Consider the following 18607-nt stretch of genomic DNA (forward strand, 5'->3'; position numbering starts at 1 on the left):
TGTTTCTGAGATTTACAACTGTTGATTATGGATCTTCAAACACCAATGCTCAGTTTGATTCAAGAACAACAAAACCCATAAAAATGACTTGTAGGAAAATTAAATTGTTCCACATTTTTGCACACATCCATAGTAACTTGTCATTTGAATAGTGACTATATGTTAGATTGTTTAGATCCCGTATACTCTGACATCAGCTATATCTTCCCTCCCCACATTCACAGTCTTAAATTTGCTTCACTAAATCAATTTCTATCTTGGATTCATACTGTTAAGTTGCTTCCTAACAGTATTTTGTTCTTACTTTGTGTAGCACCGAGGTTCCAAAGTAGCAAAATGTCGGTCATAGCAGAACTACCAAACAATCTGGAAAATGATATGGAGGTAGAAACTTCTGCTTCTGTACCAGCTCGAAGCCAATCAGCTCTTCCTGGTGAGTTTGGATTAGTATAACATAATCTGACTATATACTTAATTAATGCATGTAAACTGGAGAAAGGTATTGCTCATTTCTCAATATTGAAACATAAATCAGTATTTTTGAATGTTCCCCTAAATATTTGAAAATGGATTGACATTTTAATCTAATGCCAACTGTGTTTACATTGTAATTGCAAAACTAAACATTTGCTTCTATTGTCTTGATCAGATATTTTATATCAAGTAGTTTGGCAGAATTTTGTTTGTCACTGGAAGGCTGCAGAACACTGTTGTAACTACACAATTGGTTTAGTGAAATGGCAGTTTCATTTGTCTTCCTAATTTGAATCCTATAATGTGGTGGATAATTTTTATAGCCAACTAGCCAAACTAGTCTTCATTGATTTGGACCTGATATCTTCCTGAGTATGATAGATACTTCTTACATCCAGGATGTAACTCATTACTCTCTGAACCTCTATGACAGATGTCATGTGTTGGACAGCATAAATGCACAGACATACACAAATATATACATTACAATCTTATGATATTGAAGAAGAATGGAATTCTTCCAGGATTTGACTTGCAAATTTTTAAATGAAAAAAGTTCAAATTGTAGGTTTTTAAAATGTTGAGTCTATGTGTGCCATTAGGTGTCACTTTGTTTCAGAAGAATGTTGAGAAAATCTGGGGAAAATATATAAATAAAAATGGTACCACAAGAGTATTTTGGACTAAATTCTAGTGGCTTTAAGCAAATGCTTGAGTACCATTTATTTAATATTTTTTTCTATTATTTTGATAAATTAATTGAATTCTGGATATCAATTTGACAATGAGTCAAGGGAGAAATTGGAGGCCCTTTAGGAGTTAATTTTTCTTTTAGTCTGAATTAAATATTATAAGTCATGTTATTTTTTTATGCTGCCTTGGCTATTGTTTTTAATCAGTAGCTTCTTTCTTCAACAGTTGTACGACCTCGAACGCGAAATAATTATTCTTCTGATAGATGTAGTATACAGCCTAATGGTAATGAAGTGACAGAAGAACCTCCACAGTCTCTCAGAATTGTGTCTGCTGCCATTCAAGGTAGAAGAATGGTGTTCAGGTTTACTTCATAATTCCTTAATTCTGTCTCTTTAGTGAGCAGTATTCAATCTGACAGAGCTTCTGTTACTGTCTTCTTTATGGAGCTGATGAATTGATAATCAAGTATGTTAATTAAATCTTAGCTTTAAGTTGGATTGATTTTACCAGTCAAAACGAAAAACAAATTCAGCTCTGAAATTTAGAGTATTACCTCACATATTGGAAATATACTCAGCTGACCAATTCAGTCTGCTAAATGGTAGTAGTGAGGGGCTACTGGTCATGCTGTATGAATATATAAATTTTAACCTACATATCCTATATTAGAAGTTAATTAGTATTATTAATTGATATTTTCCTTAAGGTTAATAAAATGGTAAACTTTTCAGTTATTCAGGCCATCCTGAAAATGTATAGTAGATAGAATAGCAGTTTTGAATTTACTTTGTTTTTTGTCAGTAATAATATTGCTTTCTCTAGCTCGGAGGAAATCTAATATTGTAAAGGAAATGGAAAAAATGAAAAATAAGAGGGAAGAGAAAAGAGCCCAGTTTTCTGAAATAAGAAACAGGCGTGCACAGGTAAAAATATGTTGCTTAATTCTTCAATTAAATGTTCTACGTGATGTTTCATTTAACAATTGAATGCTGTCAGTGTCTCAGGTAACATAAAATATTTTTGCACTCATGCAAAATATTTTGGGTTTCATGCATATTTTCAATAAAAAATAATTCTGCATTCAGTGACTAATGTCCAGTAATATAGTTCTACAGACAGAGGTAGTTGCAGCTGACAGGATGTTCCCTAGCTATAAGGATTGTACGACATCAAACATTCTGGAAAATTAATCTTCTGTATTAGAAGTAGTATTTAGTGTTGTCAAATGAAGAATTCTGTTGAGTTCAATTCAGTTCAATTAAATTCACCACCCCACATCATCAGAATTCGTGTGACAGGGGAAATGGAACATTTTACAGTACTTTGTGATACTTTTTGGAACATGTGGCGGGTCTTTTTGCACTGTACTGACTATACTTTTGGGAAAGGGTTTATGCCTGATATATGTTGCAGTAATATGTATAGGAATGCTGACTTCTTTAGATCAGCCATTTCCAACTTTGACAGCTTCCAGATGGGTGGTCTTCATCTCCCAGAATTCTCAGCAATGGCTGTGCTGGTTGTGAAATTCTAGGAGTTGAAGTCCATACTTCTGGAAGTTGCCATAGTTTGGAAATTCTACTTTAGGCCAAGATCTATAAAGTCCTGGCCTTCCAGATGGTGGTGCATTGTCATTCCAAGCATTGCTTATGATTAGCCAAACTGTTTAATGAGAACTGGGCTTCAGCAGCATCTGCTTGATCATTTGTACAAACAGACTGAATTATTACCTGATACAGCTTTTATAAAGAAGACTACAGTCCAAGTAATACAACAGACAATTTCTAGCTGGAATTTTTGCTTAATTTGCTTTTCTATATTCCCTCTATTTTCAAATTAGCACTTCATATAGTTAAGAGGGGGGGGGAAACTGGGTCCTTGGTTGTCACTAATCCAAGACCATCTATTTTATCTTACAGGAATTTGACAGTAATTGCCCAAATTGGGATTTTGCACGAATGGTTAAAGAATATCGAAATACTATTAATTGTCAATCATTATCAATGAATGATCCAGTAAGTAAAGATATGTAAACTATCTTAAATGTCTTTATTCATAAGGTATACTTACAAATAATTAATTTAAAGAGGGAAAATTAGCAATTTAGGTTTCACTAGATGTAGGAGATGACCAGACTGAGCCTGAGGGATGGGTCAAACGTCATCAGACCCTTCGTGCCCACAAGAGATCTAAGTCCAGCCCACCTTGAATTAATTTCTATTCATAACTCCGACTAATTTCCCTTGACAGTTAGTAGTTCAGATTCTTGTAGAGAGCTTAAGCTTGCAATAAATCTTTATACTCATTTGAACTGCCTGAATCTTCTGGTTTCACCAGCACTTAACATTAGACATATTTTTAATTTTTTTTACAATATTTGCTTATCTGCTTTGCCCAGATAACTTATGTGAGAGAGCAACTGAAATATTTGTAATTTTGGTTGCTGTTACATTTTTGTAGGAGTAGGGGAAACTAACAGAATCCTTATATTCAGCATTCCTCAGATTTAAATTTCAGAAAAATATTGTTGAGCATATATTATCTGATGCTATGATAATATATAGGGAGTTTTCTTAGATTTCATGATGTTTTGAAAGAACTAATTTTATTTTTAAGTTAAAATCTTCATTACAATGACACTACTGTTTTCAATCTCTATTCATAATAATAATAAAATGTTTAAATCCTGCTTTTTTATATAAAACTCAAGGCAGTGAACATACATTATATTCTTGCTTATTTTTCCCCACAACAACCTTGAGGTTCACATTTTGTGGTCATGTAGAGTTCTTAACAAAGTGTCTTTTCTGATGAGCTTTTTTATGCTTTTTGTTCTTAAAACATGCATGGATTCTGGGGTGCCACCTATGTGTGTGTGTGTGTGTATGTGTGTATGTTTATCAAAAAAATCAAGATGATGGCCACAACTGCATAATCAAAAGCCTGGCTCTTTTTGATATGTGTCATAAAAAGATGGCAGACACAGCTGTGCCTGAAATCTTAACTTTTTTGATATTCCCTTTCCTCACGTGGACAACCGTGAGGGATTAGTGAGAAAAGTTGTCTGACCTTATCCCTTAATGCAATCTGCAATCTTCTTTTAAGATAGAAGAGCATAGAATTTGTGTCTGTGTGAGAAAACGACCCTTAAATAAGCAAGGTAAGATGACATTCAGTACTTAGCAATTCATATTTCAATTCACTGTTGTTCCTTATAATGGGTTCTTTGTTTCTTCAGCTATTATGCGTTGGAAGCTAGCATACCATTACTGAGTTAAAATATCATTTTAAAGCAATGTCAAACGAAAACAGGAAAATAGGGAAGAATACATTTCTGTACTAATAGACCCCTTGAACAAATCTTGGGGGTGCAGTGGACAAGAGTTATAATTTATCACATCTAATTTTAATTATTCTATCACTTCGAATGAAACAAACTTCTTTGTTTACATATTTTTCTTACACTTCCCATAGCAATCATAATTTTGCCCCAAAAATTCTGTACTAAGGCTATTAATCTTCTGCAATAATAATCATACACACTATTGTCTTTGTAGCACATTTAAATGCTTGTGGGGTTCACAAAATCCTATTTCATTGAATTTTTTTCTACTTTTTTCCTTGTAAACAGAACTTGGAAAAAAAGAATGTGATATAATCACTGTTGTTAGCAAGAACAGCATCTTGGTGCATGAACCAAAGATGAAGGTGGATCTGACAAAATACCTTGAAAACCAGCCTTTTCGATTTGACTTCTCGTTTGATGAAAAAGCTACCAATGATATGGTTTACTGGTAATGCATATTTTTTCTCCTCGCAGAACAGTGACACTTTGCAAAGTTAACAATAGATACTGAGGACTACATCATACATGATGCTTTCTGAGTGCTATGCTGCCAAAGAGACTTTGTGAAATAAGAATTTTGCTCTTTGTATTTGCTGTTAAACACATATCTTTTTTTAAGAATCATTTTTTATCTCTATAGGTGGCATGTGTCTTCCTCAATTTCAGGTCCTCTATCAGAGGCCTGGGAGTTTGAGAGTTCTGCACAGTATCTTAGCTGTTCCTAGTATTGCACTCTTCTGGATAAAAAGCTCTGATGTTGTTCTTGGGATCTGTTGGAGCCACTCCCCCAACTTAGGAGTCACAGCCCTTGAGTGCTTCTACTACCACTGGGACCATTTTAATCTTTTCTTTCCATGTTCTCTCTAGTTCTTCCATCAGGCCCTTCTCCACAACCTTCTCCAGCTTCACATACTCTTTCCTTACATTGCTGTCCCTTGGCACTGCTATAATCTATCACCACTGCTATCTTCTGGTCTCTGCCTTCTACCACAATGATTGGTTGATTGGCCAGTACCTGCCTGTCTGTTTGGATCTGGAAATCCCACTGGATATTAGCCCTGTGATTCTCCACAACCTTCTGTGGAACCTCCAATCTGGACGTGGGTAGTCTAGCCCATATACTGTGCAGATGCTCCTGTACACAATGACAGCTACTTGGTTGTGCCATTCAATGTATGCTGTTCCTGCCTGCATCATACATCTTGCCACTATGTATTGCAGTATCTCTGAGATCTCTGTGCATAGTCTTCACCTTGGATCCTACCTAGTGTGGTAGACTCCTGCTTTTATGGATCTTGGTGCTTAGTGCTTGTTCTTGTGCTGCTGTGATCAGTGCCTCAGTGCTGTCTTTTAGTGCAGCCTTTTAGAGCCACTGGTAGAATTCAGCTATCTGTTGATGGTACATCACATACAAGATCTTGTCTTGCTATGGCACCTCCTCTGCTTGATCTTCCATGTCTATTGTCTATTCTCTCAGCATCTTTGGATGCCACCTTACTGATGTACTCCTGAATGCTCTGGTTTTGTCCAGGACAGTGGCTTTGACAGTCCCTATACCCCACTGGACTTGGGATGGAAGACTTCATATATTTGAGAAGTTTCACATCAAAAGCTTCTGCATCCTCCTTTGGCCATCTTACTGCACCAGCAAAGTATATGATAACAGGCAGTGCATAAATAAATATTTATGGTTGGATCTTGTATTTCCCATTGAGATCACTCTTTGGGACCTCATCCTTTGGTGGTACTCAAATGTTGCTGTCTTTCTTGCCTCATTTAGTTCTCATATGACTGTGGTATACAAAGGTACTTGTAGCTGTTTGCTTGTCTGGCTCAATGGTAATTTCACCCCTCTTGACTACCATACAGCCACACTTCTCCAGTCCAAATGACATCCCGGTGTATTCACTGTAAATTCATGACAGTTGAATCAGCAAGTTGATTTCTCATTCACTCTTAGTAGTTACCCTCTTGAATGTGTGTCCATATCCAGTCCTTGTGATTATCTGGTTGAGGGAGTTCAAACCTATGCAAAAAACCAGCTGGATCAGTGCATCACCTTCTTATATGCCGCACTTGATGGCCACTTGTATGAATTGTCTTGAGATGATTTCCAGTGCTGTCTTCCTTAGTGGCCTCTTCATTTTGTAGACTTTCTTGTAGTCAGTCCTGGCTGTGCTCAGATTGGTTGGTCTAGATCTTGAGTCTTGGACTCTTATCTATGAACAGCTGGTGGTTTGAACTTCAGGTGTTTCTCCCAATTTTTGGGCTATGCTCATGTACTGTAGCTTGGCTGTTATGATGCCTGATTAGGACTTTCCATGTCGTGGAGAGGCAGATAATTGGTTAATAGTTGGACAGTGCTGTTCCTACCATGTTTCCCTGAGAATAAGATCCTGTCTTATATTTTTTTGAACCCCAAAATAAGCGCTTGGCCTTATTTTCTGGGAGGTCTTATTATTTTGGGATGCGTGGAGCAAGATGGGGCTCCTCTTGCCGTCTTACCTGATTTCCAGCTCTGTGTTTAAATATTTTTTGGGAGGGCTTATTTTTGGAGGGAGGCTTATTTTAGTGCATGCGCTCAAAAGCCCGATTGGGCTTATTATCAGGGGATGTCTTATTTTCGGGGAAACAGATAGTGGGAGTCTTTCATGATCAGCACTGTCTTTCTTTGTGTTAGCCAGTCTGGGTGGGAACCTGCTGCTAGCAGCTAGTTCATCTTTGCTAGTAGGCATTTATGCACTGCTATTCATTTCTTTAGCCAGTAAGTGCGGATCATATCTGGGCCAGGTGCTGTCCAGCTTTTCATGTGCTTGATTCGCTATTGCGATGGTTTCTGTTCTGGGAAACCTGCTTTCAGTCCCTGCAGCCACTCTGTACTTGTGTTAGTGTTCTCCCTTTCTCCCAACTGTTTCTCCAGTAGTATTCAGTTTCTGCTATGGGTGGCTCAGCTGTTACTGTGTTGTTGCATTGCAGTTGGGAGTACACTTTGGATGGTTGTTTGAAGAACAGAGCATTTATCTTCTTGGCCTCTACTTCTCTAGTGTACCTCCTTAGCCTGGTAGCCAGTGCCGTGAGCCTTTGTTTAGCAGTCTCTAGGCCTCAGATGGAGTCAGTCCCTTGAATTTTTTCAATAGCTGAGTCTTAGCTTTAATCTTATATCTTGTTAAGTCTTATTCTTAATCCTTCTATAATTCTTATTCTTATTCTATAATGCTTAAGTCTTATTATATCCTTCTATAATTCCACCTATTGACTATCCTCTCTCTAAGTTGCTTTAATCGTAGGCTGTAACATCGGTTTTTTTTTGGTGGGTGGAGGGAGTATGTACTGCTGTTATTTTTGATTGTGTAGCCAAGCATCTCCAGGATAAACAGCGGCTGTAGTGTATATCAGTTTATTGGTTTGAGTTATGGTAGTAGTGGGGATTATTGTGACGGCTCTATTGACATCTTTACTTGATTGGCCAAGTATCTTGCTCCTATGTATATTTAATCTGTAAATTGTTAGTATTTTTATTGTTTAAATTTTTTTAGTATATTTAATTATATATTATAATTTATATATATAATTATAATTAAATATATAATTTATATATTTAATTGTAATTATAAACCTGCCCAGAGTCATTGATTGAGATGGGCAACTATAGAAATTGAATGAACAAGCAAACAAATAAAGATTCTAGCATACTGTCCAATGGTCATAAATTCATGTCAAGTGTCCAAATTTTGATACGTGACCATGGGGTTGCTGAAGTGGTCATGTGAAAAACGGTCATGTTACTTTTTTCAGTGCTGTCAGGACTACTTTTATACATATGTATTTATTGTGTGGGCTTTGCTGACATGGGCTTTTCTGGTAAATGTAATAGAAATGTTGGCTGTACACTCTCACATACATGAAAGAGACCTTTGAAGTACCTTTGAAGTACCTGAAATTTTTGCAGCATGCAGCTACTTCAATGCTTTGAAGAGGGGTGTTTCACCTGTGTTAATGTGCTTCTAAAGTTTTGTAAACATTTTGAATATTTCCACAGCTGCATTTTGCAATAATTCTACATTCTGGAATACTAGAACAAAACTTCTCATTAAAATACAACTAATGTGTTTCTTTCCATAATCATGCTTTGACATAGAGATAGAGCTGTTTTAAATGTTTCTTTGGAAGTGATAGAAATTAATCTCCCATGGATCCATGGGCAACCAATGTTTCTTGAATTCCCCCTTTTTTTGCCCATCGGAGGATAGTGAAAATTGTCCGTACTTAGTGGAAGATGTCTCTGGCAATGGACCTCACTTTGCTTAGAAGGAAATTCTGCTCTTGTGCTATCCTACTATAATTACAGTGTTGACCTTTGTGGACTTGTGATCCTGAAAATGTCTAAAATTTTGATTTGTGTCAATATTTTATTGCCCACAGATGTAATTGCTGCTGATAATATTTACAGATTGTTTTTTATAGTTTCATTCATTGATGTTTTCTATTTGTTCTTATGCTTGGTCAGGTTTACTGCTAGACCACTTGTGCATACTGTTTTTGAAGGAGGGAAGGCTACATGTTTTGCCTATGGCCAAACTGGTAGTGGAAAAACTCATGTGAGTGTTGGCTTCTGTTATATTTTTAATTTTCATTTCCCTGAATTAGTTAATAACTTGAATTAAACAGAAGTAGTCTAAACTACTTCTAAATGGTTATCTGAAAAATTCTTGACTTAAAAACATAGTACTTTTACAGTAGTTTATGAGTGCAAACTTGATGAAATTGGAAATTCATCATATCTGCCTTGAATTTTGAAAATGGAATGCTTGATTTGTATGCTTCCCCCCCCGATAATCTGTAGATGAACAATAAAATATTTTATTTTAGCTTGCTAAAATTTGTCTGTAGTTAGTAGAATTAAGGAGGGATAGCCTGCTCTAATTTCAGTCCATAGTGTATTGGTGTGGGAGGGGGAACAGATTTTGATAAATGGAGAGCCAAATACATTTGGAATTATTTATTAATCTATTATTCCTGTGCAGTAGTCCTGTAGTATGATTAGTACTAATAGCATTTTTAGTAGTATGTTTATGTATATAACAAAGCTTCTATTTCAAGATATAAAGAAACTTGAATGATGGCTGAAATTTGCAAATTTGAAACACTCATACTTTCATTTATCTCTTTATAGAAAAGTAGGTGTAAAAGTACTTTTTGAACAAGTTATTAAGTTGGGTAGTATCAGCAATAATTAAATTCTAATTTGTTTGAAAATAATCAAAGTGGCAGATAATGAGATTCTCATTCAACTGTTAAGAACATGTCTTCTAATATATGTTCCTTTTTTTTAGACTATGGGAGGAGACTTCTCTGGGAAAGTACAGAAGGCCTCAAAAGGAATATACGCTTTTGCATGTATGTTACTATCACAATTTGAATATTTTAAAAATTAAATCAATAACTTTGGACATCATGCTTCCCCCCTCAATATTAAGCCTTGGACACAATGCCCAAAATTCCTATGAAAGCTGTTGCCATATTAATTTCTAATATGATGGAGGGAGAGCTATTAAATACATGGGGAATACTATCTCCACTGAATGCAATTAAATTTATTTAAGATAAATTTAGGTTTGTCTTGGTCCAACTGTTTTTTTGACTTTGGTCTCATGATAAAATGTTCAAAGACCAAGCATTGTCTATATGCTCTCTGCTGCAACAACATTAGATTAGGATGTAAGAAGCCTATGTTAATTTTCCCACAAATTACTAGTTAAATATTGTGTGATTGCTAACACCCCTATAGTTTCCAATATAGTTGTTGAAAGAAGCAACTGTGAAAAAACTCACATGAGCTGAAAGTGCATAAGCTTGATACAGTCTTGTTTTGGTGTTTTCTTCTCTTACTAGCACAGGATGTATTCCTCCTTCAGAATCAGCCACGGTATAGGGCCCAAGGCCTAGACATATATGTGACCTTCTTTGAGATATATAATGGAAAGGTGAGGCCATATATATTTATGTGTTATTCATGAGTGCAAAAAAAAGGATTTTATGTAAAGTCCTATATAAAGTCTTTTGTATAAAATGTATTGCTGTTAGGGAATTGAAGGGATTGATAGTTCTCTTGGCTTGGATAAATTGGCAAACTCATTTGGCATTGGTGCATATCTTGCTTGCTCTTTGGTCCTTCTGTATTAGCCAATGAAACTTGGCTAATACAATGATAAAATACACTTTTATCACCATGTTGTTAATCTAGTCTAAGTAGAGATCTTTCAAACATCTGAATATAGTTTTGTCAAACTATAACTGGATATGAAGATCCATGCTCATACTGGATATTTGAATAACAATCATTATTACACAGGGAACGAATCATTACTATAAGAAAGGAATTAAGATAGCTATTGGGTTTAACAATACTGTTCCAGCTACAAGTTGCAAAAAAACAATTTCTGGTTGCTGCACAAAACTCAGAAGAGACTTGGGCTCTTCTTTTTAAAAAATTTTTTTTATTAAACAGTTTTTTTTAAAAAAAAAAAACCATAAAGAAATATTAACACTTTCTTCTTTTCAACAGTTTCACATCATTAATCCATACTTATACATTTTCTCTCTCTTATCCTAGTATATCTTTTATATATATATTTCTAATATGTCATATATATACCACTATAGTGTATTATATTATTCTAATTGTTTTATATTACATTACATTAGACATAAACATGTACCCAATTTCCTTTCCACAATTTTTGTTTCTTCCCATTTGTTCTTGAATTTCTACTCCTAATTCTTAAGTGCTTCAGTTTGTACATTTCAGTGTCTTCATTTTAATACATACTTGAATTAGTTTGTTTTTTCTTATTTCAGTTATTTGATCTTTTAAACAAAAAAGCAAAGCTGCGGGTGCTGGAGGATGGCAAACAACAGGTCCAGGTTGTTGGCCTACAAGAAATGCGTGTGAATTGTGCTGAGGATGTTATCCGAATGATTGAAGTAGGAAGCGCCTGCAGGTTAGTTGTTTTTGGGGCCATGTTTTAGCTTAGCATGTATAGTGTTTTCTTAACATGTCCAGGTTTATTGGGGAGAAGGGAGTATTACGTAAGAGTCGTGATGGCGCAGTGGTTAGAAACCAGTTTTGCAAGTTAATTCTGCTGACTGCCAGGAGTTTGATGCTGACCTGCTCAAGGTTGACTCAGCCTTCCATTCTTCCGATGTTGATAAAATGGGGAGCCACTTTATTGGGGGGGCAATATTCTGACTTTGGAAACTGTTTTAGAGAGAGCTGTAAAGCACTGTGAAGCAGTATATAAGCGGAATATATTACTATTCTTGCTCTTCGTAATTGTAGAGGCTGGATATGGCACAATTTTTAGGTTCTAGGTGCTAAGATATCCTATAGTACAGGTATGTTTACATTATAGAACAAAAAAAAACTTTGTTCCAAGGAAACAATCTGCATCAAATTCTATAAAAAACATTTTAGTTGTTTTTATACATTTTTAAAAATGCAATAATATTTTGGTGATTAGAAAAACAATTCTGAGAGAAAGATGAAAAGAATTAAGCAAATTAAGGAAGAAGGTGTTTTATCATTTAAAATACAGAAGTGTCACTTTGAATAGCAAAGTATCTTTTGGAGTCATTATGAAGATTAGTGACCTTCATGATTTGATAACATTTTAATACTTACACTTTGAAGTGGGAACATTAATTGAAATATGATGTTAGATAGGATGGGCCCAAATTATGGGAAGAAAGATAAAGCATGTAGGACACTCATTGCATTTTTTTTTAATCAGAGATTAGTATTATTTGCACTAATAGTACAAGGGAAATTGTAAGAAAGAAGCTATACTTCAGTGAATTACTTTAGAACAGTGATGGAGACAAGCCATTATAGATTCTTGTCCATTTGAGTTAAAAGTAAGAAGAATGGGTACTTTCTTAATGCCTAATACAGTGATGGCTAACCGTTTTGCCATCGCATGCCAAAAGCGTGGGGAGCGTGGGGGAGTTGCGCGCGTGCCCATACCCATAATTCAATGACACCCTGCGCAAGCACATGCGACCCCTGTGCTAATCCCGCTTTTGGCACATGATGGCAGAAAGGTTAACGGTGGGCCCAATAGGCCCGGTAGGCCCATTATTTGCCCTCCCCAGACTCCAGAGGCTTTCTTGGAGCCTGGGGAGGGTGAAAACAGCCTTCCCCAACCCCCCAGAGGCCCTTTGGAAGCTGGAAGCGGCCCATTTCCTGACTTCCAGTGGGCCTGGAAGGCCCAAAAATCAGCTGACTGGTGCGCACATGCGTGCTGGAGCTGAGCTAGGGCAACGCTCACGTGCCCACAGATATGGCTCCGCATGCCACCTGTGGCACTCGTGTCATAGGTTCGCCATTACGGGCCTAATAGATGCTCTGAATGCCTGCCAGGCACAGAACTAGAGAGGACTGTACTTCTCTTACTTTGACCAGTTAGGATGAGGCCCTTCCAACTTTAAAAGTGAAAATTAAAAGGCAATTAAATTCTATATCCTTTGCCTCTTGCCTGATTGCTGTTTAGCCATAGCATCTGGTTGGCTACACTACAGCATGATGATGATGATAAATTTTTGCTTGGTAAGGCTAACCAAATCATACTGTCTTCTACCGATGTATCATGTAATTAATAATTCTATTAACATTATAGGACATCTGGACATACATTTGCCAATTCCAGTTCCTCTCGATCGCATGCTTGCTTTCAAATTATTCTGCGTAAAAAAGGAAAGCTTCATGGCAAGTTCTCCTTGGTGGATTTAGCTGGCAATGAAAGAGGGGCTGACACCTCTAGTGCTGATCGTCAGACACGGATGGAAGCAGCAGAAATAAACAAAAGCTTGCTGGCGCTAAAGGTACAGATTAGAACAGGAGTGTCAAACTGGATTTCTTCGAGGGCCGTATAAGCATTGTAGTTCTCTGCGGGGCAGCGGGGGGGACGATGACGGATGCCTCCTGCAGCACCCTGCCGGGCAAAACAGGGTGTGCGGCCAGTTTTTCGGCCCATTTTCGGCCAGCAGAGTGCTGCAAGAGGCCACGGATGGTGAAAAAGAGGCACGGGGCCCATTATAGCCACCAGAAGCACCGTAGGCCAGTCCTGCGGGTCTGGAGTGTGACACCCCTTGACTAGAACATAATACTAGCATTGTTAGTGTACGATTGGCTTCAGTAACAACAAAAGTCCTATTTTCCTGTTGCCTAGATAATGTCAGGTCTAAGTGGACACAATCTTTCTTTGCTACTGGTTGCTTATGGCTCTGAATGCATGAACAAATTACTACCCTTGACCTTTTTCCCCACCTTTTAGGAATGTATCCGTGCTTTAGGTCAAAATAAACAACATACACCTTTTCGGGAAAGTAAACTTACTCAAGTGCTGAGGGATTCTTTCATTGGAACAAATTCCAGAACTTGCATGGTAAGTCAGTCCAATTTATTTCACAGGGTTATTTTGTGGGGAATATAGGAGGAGGAGTATTAAGTATATTTGCCAGTTTGAGTTACTTACAAAAAATAAAGGCAAGACAAACCTCTTTAAAAAAAAGTTGTGTAGGAAGTCTTATGATAATACAAGAACTATTGTGTTGTTTCATCAATCTATATCAATTTACACTTTTGGAAAAGTTTTTTAAACAATGTTAGTCTAGGCATATTTAATTGGAAAAGTTATAAGTTTGTGGACCCTAAATTCAGAGTAATTATTCTAAAAAAAAAATCTACAAAAGTTTAAATGCTTCATTATAAAAAAGGCCAAGAAAGCAGAGGTGACAGTACAAGCAGGTAGATTAGCAGAAGGTGAGAGCTGAGTGCAAACTGGTAATAATTTTGTTTCCTTTTAGATTGCAATGATTTCGCCAGGCATGAGTTCCTGTGAATATACTCTAAATACCTTGCGATATGCTGATAGGTGAGTGATATCTGTACTTGCAAATCTCACCATATCTTGGGGACAAAATGGGAAAAGAAATTTATGGGTTTTTTTTTAAGATTGCCATTTCTAAATTGTTTCAGTTTCTAATGTGGTTCTCTCACAGGAACCAATTTAGAAATGGCAAACTCTGCACTGAGTTTCTGATAAAAACAAATTGGTTAATTTTTTTCCCTTGCTCAAAAAGCAGTCTATCAAAATGTCAAAAATCCCCTTAAATGTAGACATGTCTCAGTAGCAACTTAATTTCAGGAAGTACTTGCTGTATCAGCAAAAGAAGAAACAACTGATTATCAGGACTATTGTAGTCAAATTTACACGGGAAGGAAAGCCTATTCCAGTTACTCCCTGCATCAGATAGAATTTTTTCATTCTGCTCAGTCCATGTTGTCCTACTTGAAGAAATGAGTGCAGGATGTTTGTTCATATGAAACAAAAGCTGAAGTACTAGTCCTGTGCTTCTTTATCTGTGTTATGTATCAGACTGTCTGAGTTCTTTATTTCAACAGTTGGATTTGTATTGAAATCCTTCTGCTCTGTTTCTAGAGTGAAGGAACTTCCTAGCAATGGAACAGCTGGTGAGGCACAAAACTGTATGGAAACTGAGAGTGAAGAGTTTGAGATTAGCAGAGAAGAATCGGACCATATTCTTGAAGTATGTAAATGCCTATCTTAAGTCCAATTTATTTAGGAAAACAGGATTTGGTGCAAGTGTGCTAATATTTTTCCTTGTGAATAGCAGCTTTCTGAAGATGAGCTGTCTCCTCATCTGTCCAGTTTTCGTGATGCTCTCACCCGGATTAGTGAATTTGAAGAGAAAGCAATAGAAGAACTTAAGGAAATCAGGGAGGTATAGTTGAATATTCAAAACTTAATAAGATTCTGTTTTCTAAAGTGACTAATATTTTTGAGGTATTTTGGTGTAGATAATAAAATTATGCTTATGTCTGTGGAATGATGCTTATTAACAAGAAAACCTCACATATTCTTACTAATATTGATTTTTGTCAATTCAGTAAATTTGTTTTATCTGACAAAGCCATTCCAATTTTCTTATAAATTCTGCATTCAGAAAATGAACGACTGTAACTATCTCCTGGACATTGCGGAACAACCAGAATATGACCTAGAGGCCTTTGTGTACCAAACCCAATGCTTCATAAATGAAGGATCCAAAAGCTTCCTCAGTCTAAAAGGTACAAAGTTGCATTTGCATTCATCTTGAATTATTAATTTAGCTTTACTACTAAGTTTTGCAAATTGCATTCTAAGTGACTGTTTAGTCACTAAGCAGTGACTGATTATAGCTTTATAAGCCTTCTTCAATGATAATACTGAGCAGTCCCGTTGTCCTTGACTGACTCTTACACTCTCCCAACCAGAACACTGAGCATGATGCTCTCGCATGAACAGTAGTAAAAGTATACAGACTATGATGGTCCAGAAATTATTTTGTGTGTTTAAAAGTGGCTCTTATGGAGAATCTTGAAATGGCTTGAGTAAAAATACTATTTTTAAGATAGGCATAGAATCAACAAATATAAGAATGAAAGTTAGAATTGATAATAAAAGTGATGGCCTTCTGCCAAACTAAGGGAAGAAGTTAAGTTAGCATGAAATGGAAGAAGTTTTAAATTGGAATGAATACTGAGCTTCATCTGTATATTAGCTGTCCTGCATGCGAGGTGCAGCTGAGTTTATTTTTTTTCCAGTCATTACAAAAGATAAACTGGGTATAAAATGAAGACCCAGGTTGCTGGGGGCAATATGCTGATTCTGTAAACCATTTAGAGAATGCTGTATCACTATGAAGCAGTATATAAGTCCAAATGCTATTAACACCTGAAAAAGTAGAAGCAATTAAAATTCCCCCCGTAAAATAATGAAAGAAACCTCATGCTGTGGTGCCTGTGAGAGTCATTCTAGCACAGAGGTGCGCTCTATTTCAGGTGTATAGGGAAGACCAGCATTCTCATTTCCATTTGTCCTAGTCCAATTAATGTGAAACTCCATGTTTTCCTAATGTTCCCCAACACTGTCAAACTATTTACTAAGATTGTATTACTATTATTCTTCTCATCCTTCCTATTACTTATCTCCTCCCACTTATGACTATAACCATGTTGCTTGTATCTTTACAATTTATATTGTTCTGTTGTTTCCTAGTATGATTTGATTTCTTATTAGTAACCTATGACTGTCACTAAGTGTTGTATCTTATGATTCTTGATGAATGTATTTTTTTTCTCTCTTTTTTTTCTTTTATGAACACTGAAAGACAAATTCCTTGTGTGTCCAATCACACCTGGCCAATAAAGAATTCTATTCTATTCTATTCTATTCTATTCTATTCTATTCTATTCTATTCTATTCTATTCTATTCTGACTCATGGGGAATTATTTCCTTCCAATAGAAAGGAAGAAGCTTTTTCTGAATTCTCTTACAATCTGGACTTCACTTTGACTTGCCTGTTTTCTCCTTTTTCACTTTCCACAGAGACTCTAGACGAACTGACGCTAGCCATGCAAATGGAAGAACAAGCCAGCAAGCACCTGAATCAACGTCAACTTCAATAACTGCCCACCTGTTAAATGAACCTTTGCCCCTCTCTATTTGTCTGTCACTTATTTGGTTGGCAATTAATGCATTTTAAAAGCAAACAGATAATCCAGCCTATCTGCTTTGAATGAGTCTTTTAAACCTGATGCAGGAAAGGACAGCTCTTGGCCAGAAATTTCTAGGACTCTCCCCCCCCCCCTTTTACAGTACTGAAAGCTGCATAAGGAGGGCTTATTAGTGTTACCTGTTAAACGTGTGCATATTTCTAGTGTATATAGAATTTTTGACTAAATATTTTTATGTTACCACTAAGCGCAAACCAGTGGATCTTAAACTGGATTTGCTGTTCTTAAGATAGAAAAAGTGAGTGAAACTGTTTAAATAAATTTTTCTGAATTCATTAATTTCTGCCTTGCAAAAACACTATGGCGTTTTCTGTAGATCTGTAGTTTGTTCTGACCTTTTCACTGTGAGTGAAGAATCCAATTGGATGAGTATTCTTGGTAGATGGGAGTTGTGCTACTAGATGGCACATTTCTTTTTAAATAGGCAAAATTTGCCTATTTCAGATAGTTATTGTCTAATAATGATTGCCATAAGTACACATAAAAATATGGCTACTGACTAAAAAAATTAAAAAGCAGTTAATAGCCATAATTAAGCTTAGAACTGAAGGATTCACAGAATTTTAAAAAAATGCAATTTAACTGTGTTGGGGATCAGAAAGTTAAGATATGGTGCTCTGAATATTGTAATAGATTAATGGATCACATAGCATGAATATCAACCATTGCTCTAAATATAAATTTCTGGAAACGGATAGCCCTGAGTATGTGCAGTTGCACCTAAAATCAAAGGTTTTAAGATAGAAACCTTTCTTAAACAACAGTTTTACTTTCAAAAAATCTTGTTTGCTATTGAAAAATAAATAAATAATTATATATTTAATAATGAATGCTGTTAGAAAAGACATGTGTTCAATTATTTTCAGACCAAATAAATGATCTTTACGAATTTGAGGAAAAACTACTTTCAGAGTAGACAGCTATATTCCAGTTGTTAAAATGTAACTACTAATCTCATTCCAGTTGGAATAATGAAAATTAATATTTAAAACATTTAGTCAACAGGTCGCTCTACCTATTGTGCATTAAGGTTGGCTTTTAGCAAACACATGTATGTATAGTTGGAAAGAGTATGTTCTTGGTCATACAGACTATAAGAGAATGCAGCAGAAGGTACGTATTCATGTAAGTATTTAAGCAAATAAATTAATTTGAAGGTGAGTAATAACCTTGAAGTACAAATTAAATTCAACAACTCAATGCAATTTTAATTAAGATAGATATTCCATTTCCTCTTTTAGAGTGTAGGTTAGTTGTATAAGGAGCTGTTCCACATTAATATATAATTCATAATGATATGAAACTGGCCAAATATTATCCAATGGTAAAAGCCATTTTTGTTCCTTAAAGTTTCCTGAGCTTTATCTCCTTCGGTGGTATTGAACCGTTGCTACTTGTTGCAAGATTATGGGAACTGTAGTTTGGTACAATCTGTGTATCACAACAGATGAGA

The 18607-nt window shown here is 36.0% G+C and overlaps 1 protein-coding gene across 2 annotated transcripts; it reads left to right on the plus strand.

Annotated features, from left to right (window-relative positions):
* Positions 1 to 336: 336 nt before the first annotated feature.
* Positions 337 to 17347, plus strand: KIF2C (kinesin family member 2C). Of its 2 annotated transcripts, none has more exons than XM_070939615.1 (17): positions 337 to 433; positions 1393 to 1512; positions 1993 to 2093; positions 3090 to 3185; positions 4276 to 4330; positions 4802 to 4964; positions 9024 to 9114; positions 9850 to 9913; positions 10409 to 10500; positions 11375 to 11517; positions 13192 to 13396; positions 13849 to 13959; positions 14381 to 14448; positions 15016 to 15124; positions 15209 to 15319; positions 15542 to 15665; positions 16967 to 17347. In XM_070939615.1, the coding sequence occupies exons 1-17, from the start codon at positions 337 to 339 to the stop codon at positions 17044 to 17046; spliced, it is 1830 nt and encodes a 609-aa protein (XP_070795716.1). In that variant the 3' UTR covers positions 17047 to 17347. The 2 variants fall into 2 exon arrangements, with proteins under 2 accessions (XP_070795716.1, XP_070795717.1); XM_070939616.1 differs by having other exon boundaries at positions 15212 to 15319.
* The last annotated feature ends 1260 nt before the right edge of the window (positions 17348 to 18607 follow it).

Source organism: Pituophis catenifer, unplaced genomic scaffold (assembly GCF_029215685.1).
Source record: "Pituophis catenifer annectens isolate HBS135680 unplaced genomic scaffold, rPitCat1.0.hap2 SCAF_3, whole genome shotgun sequence".
NCBI classification, from domain to species: Eukaryota; Metazoa; Chordata; class Lepidosauria; order Squamata; family Colubridae; genus Pituophis; species Pituophis catenifer.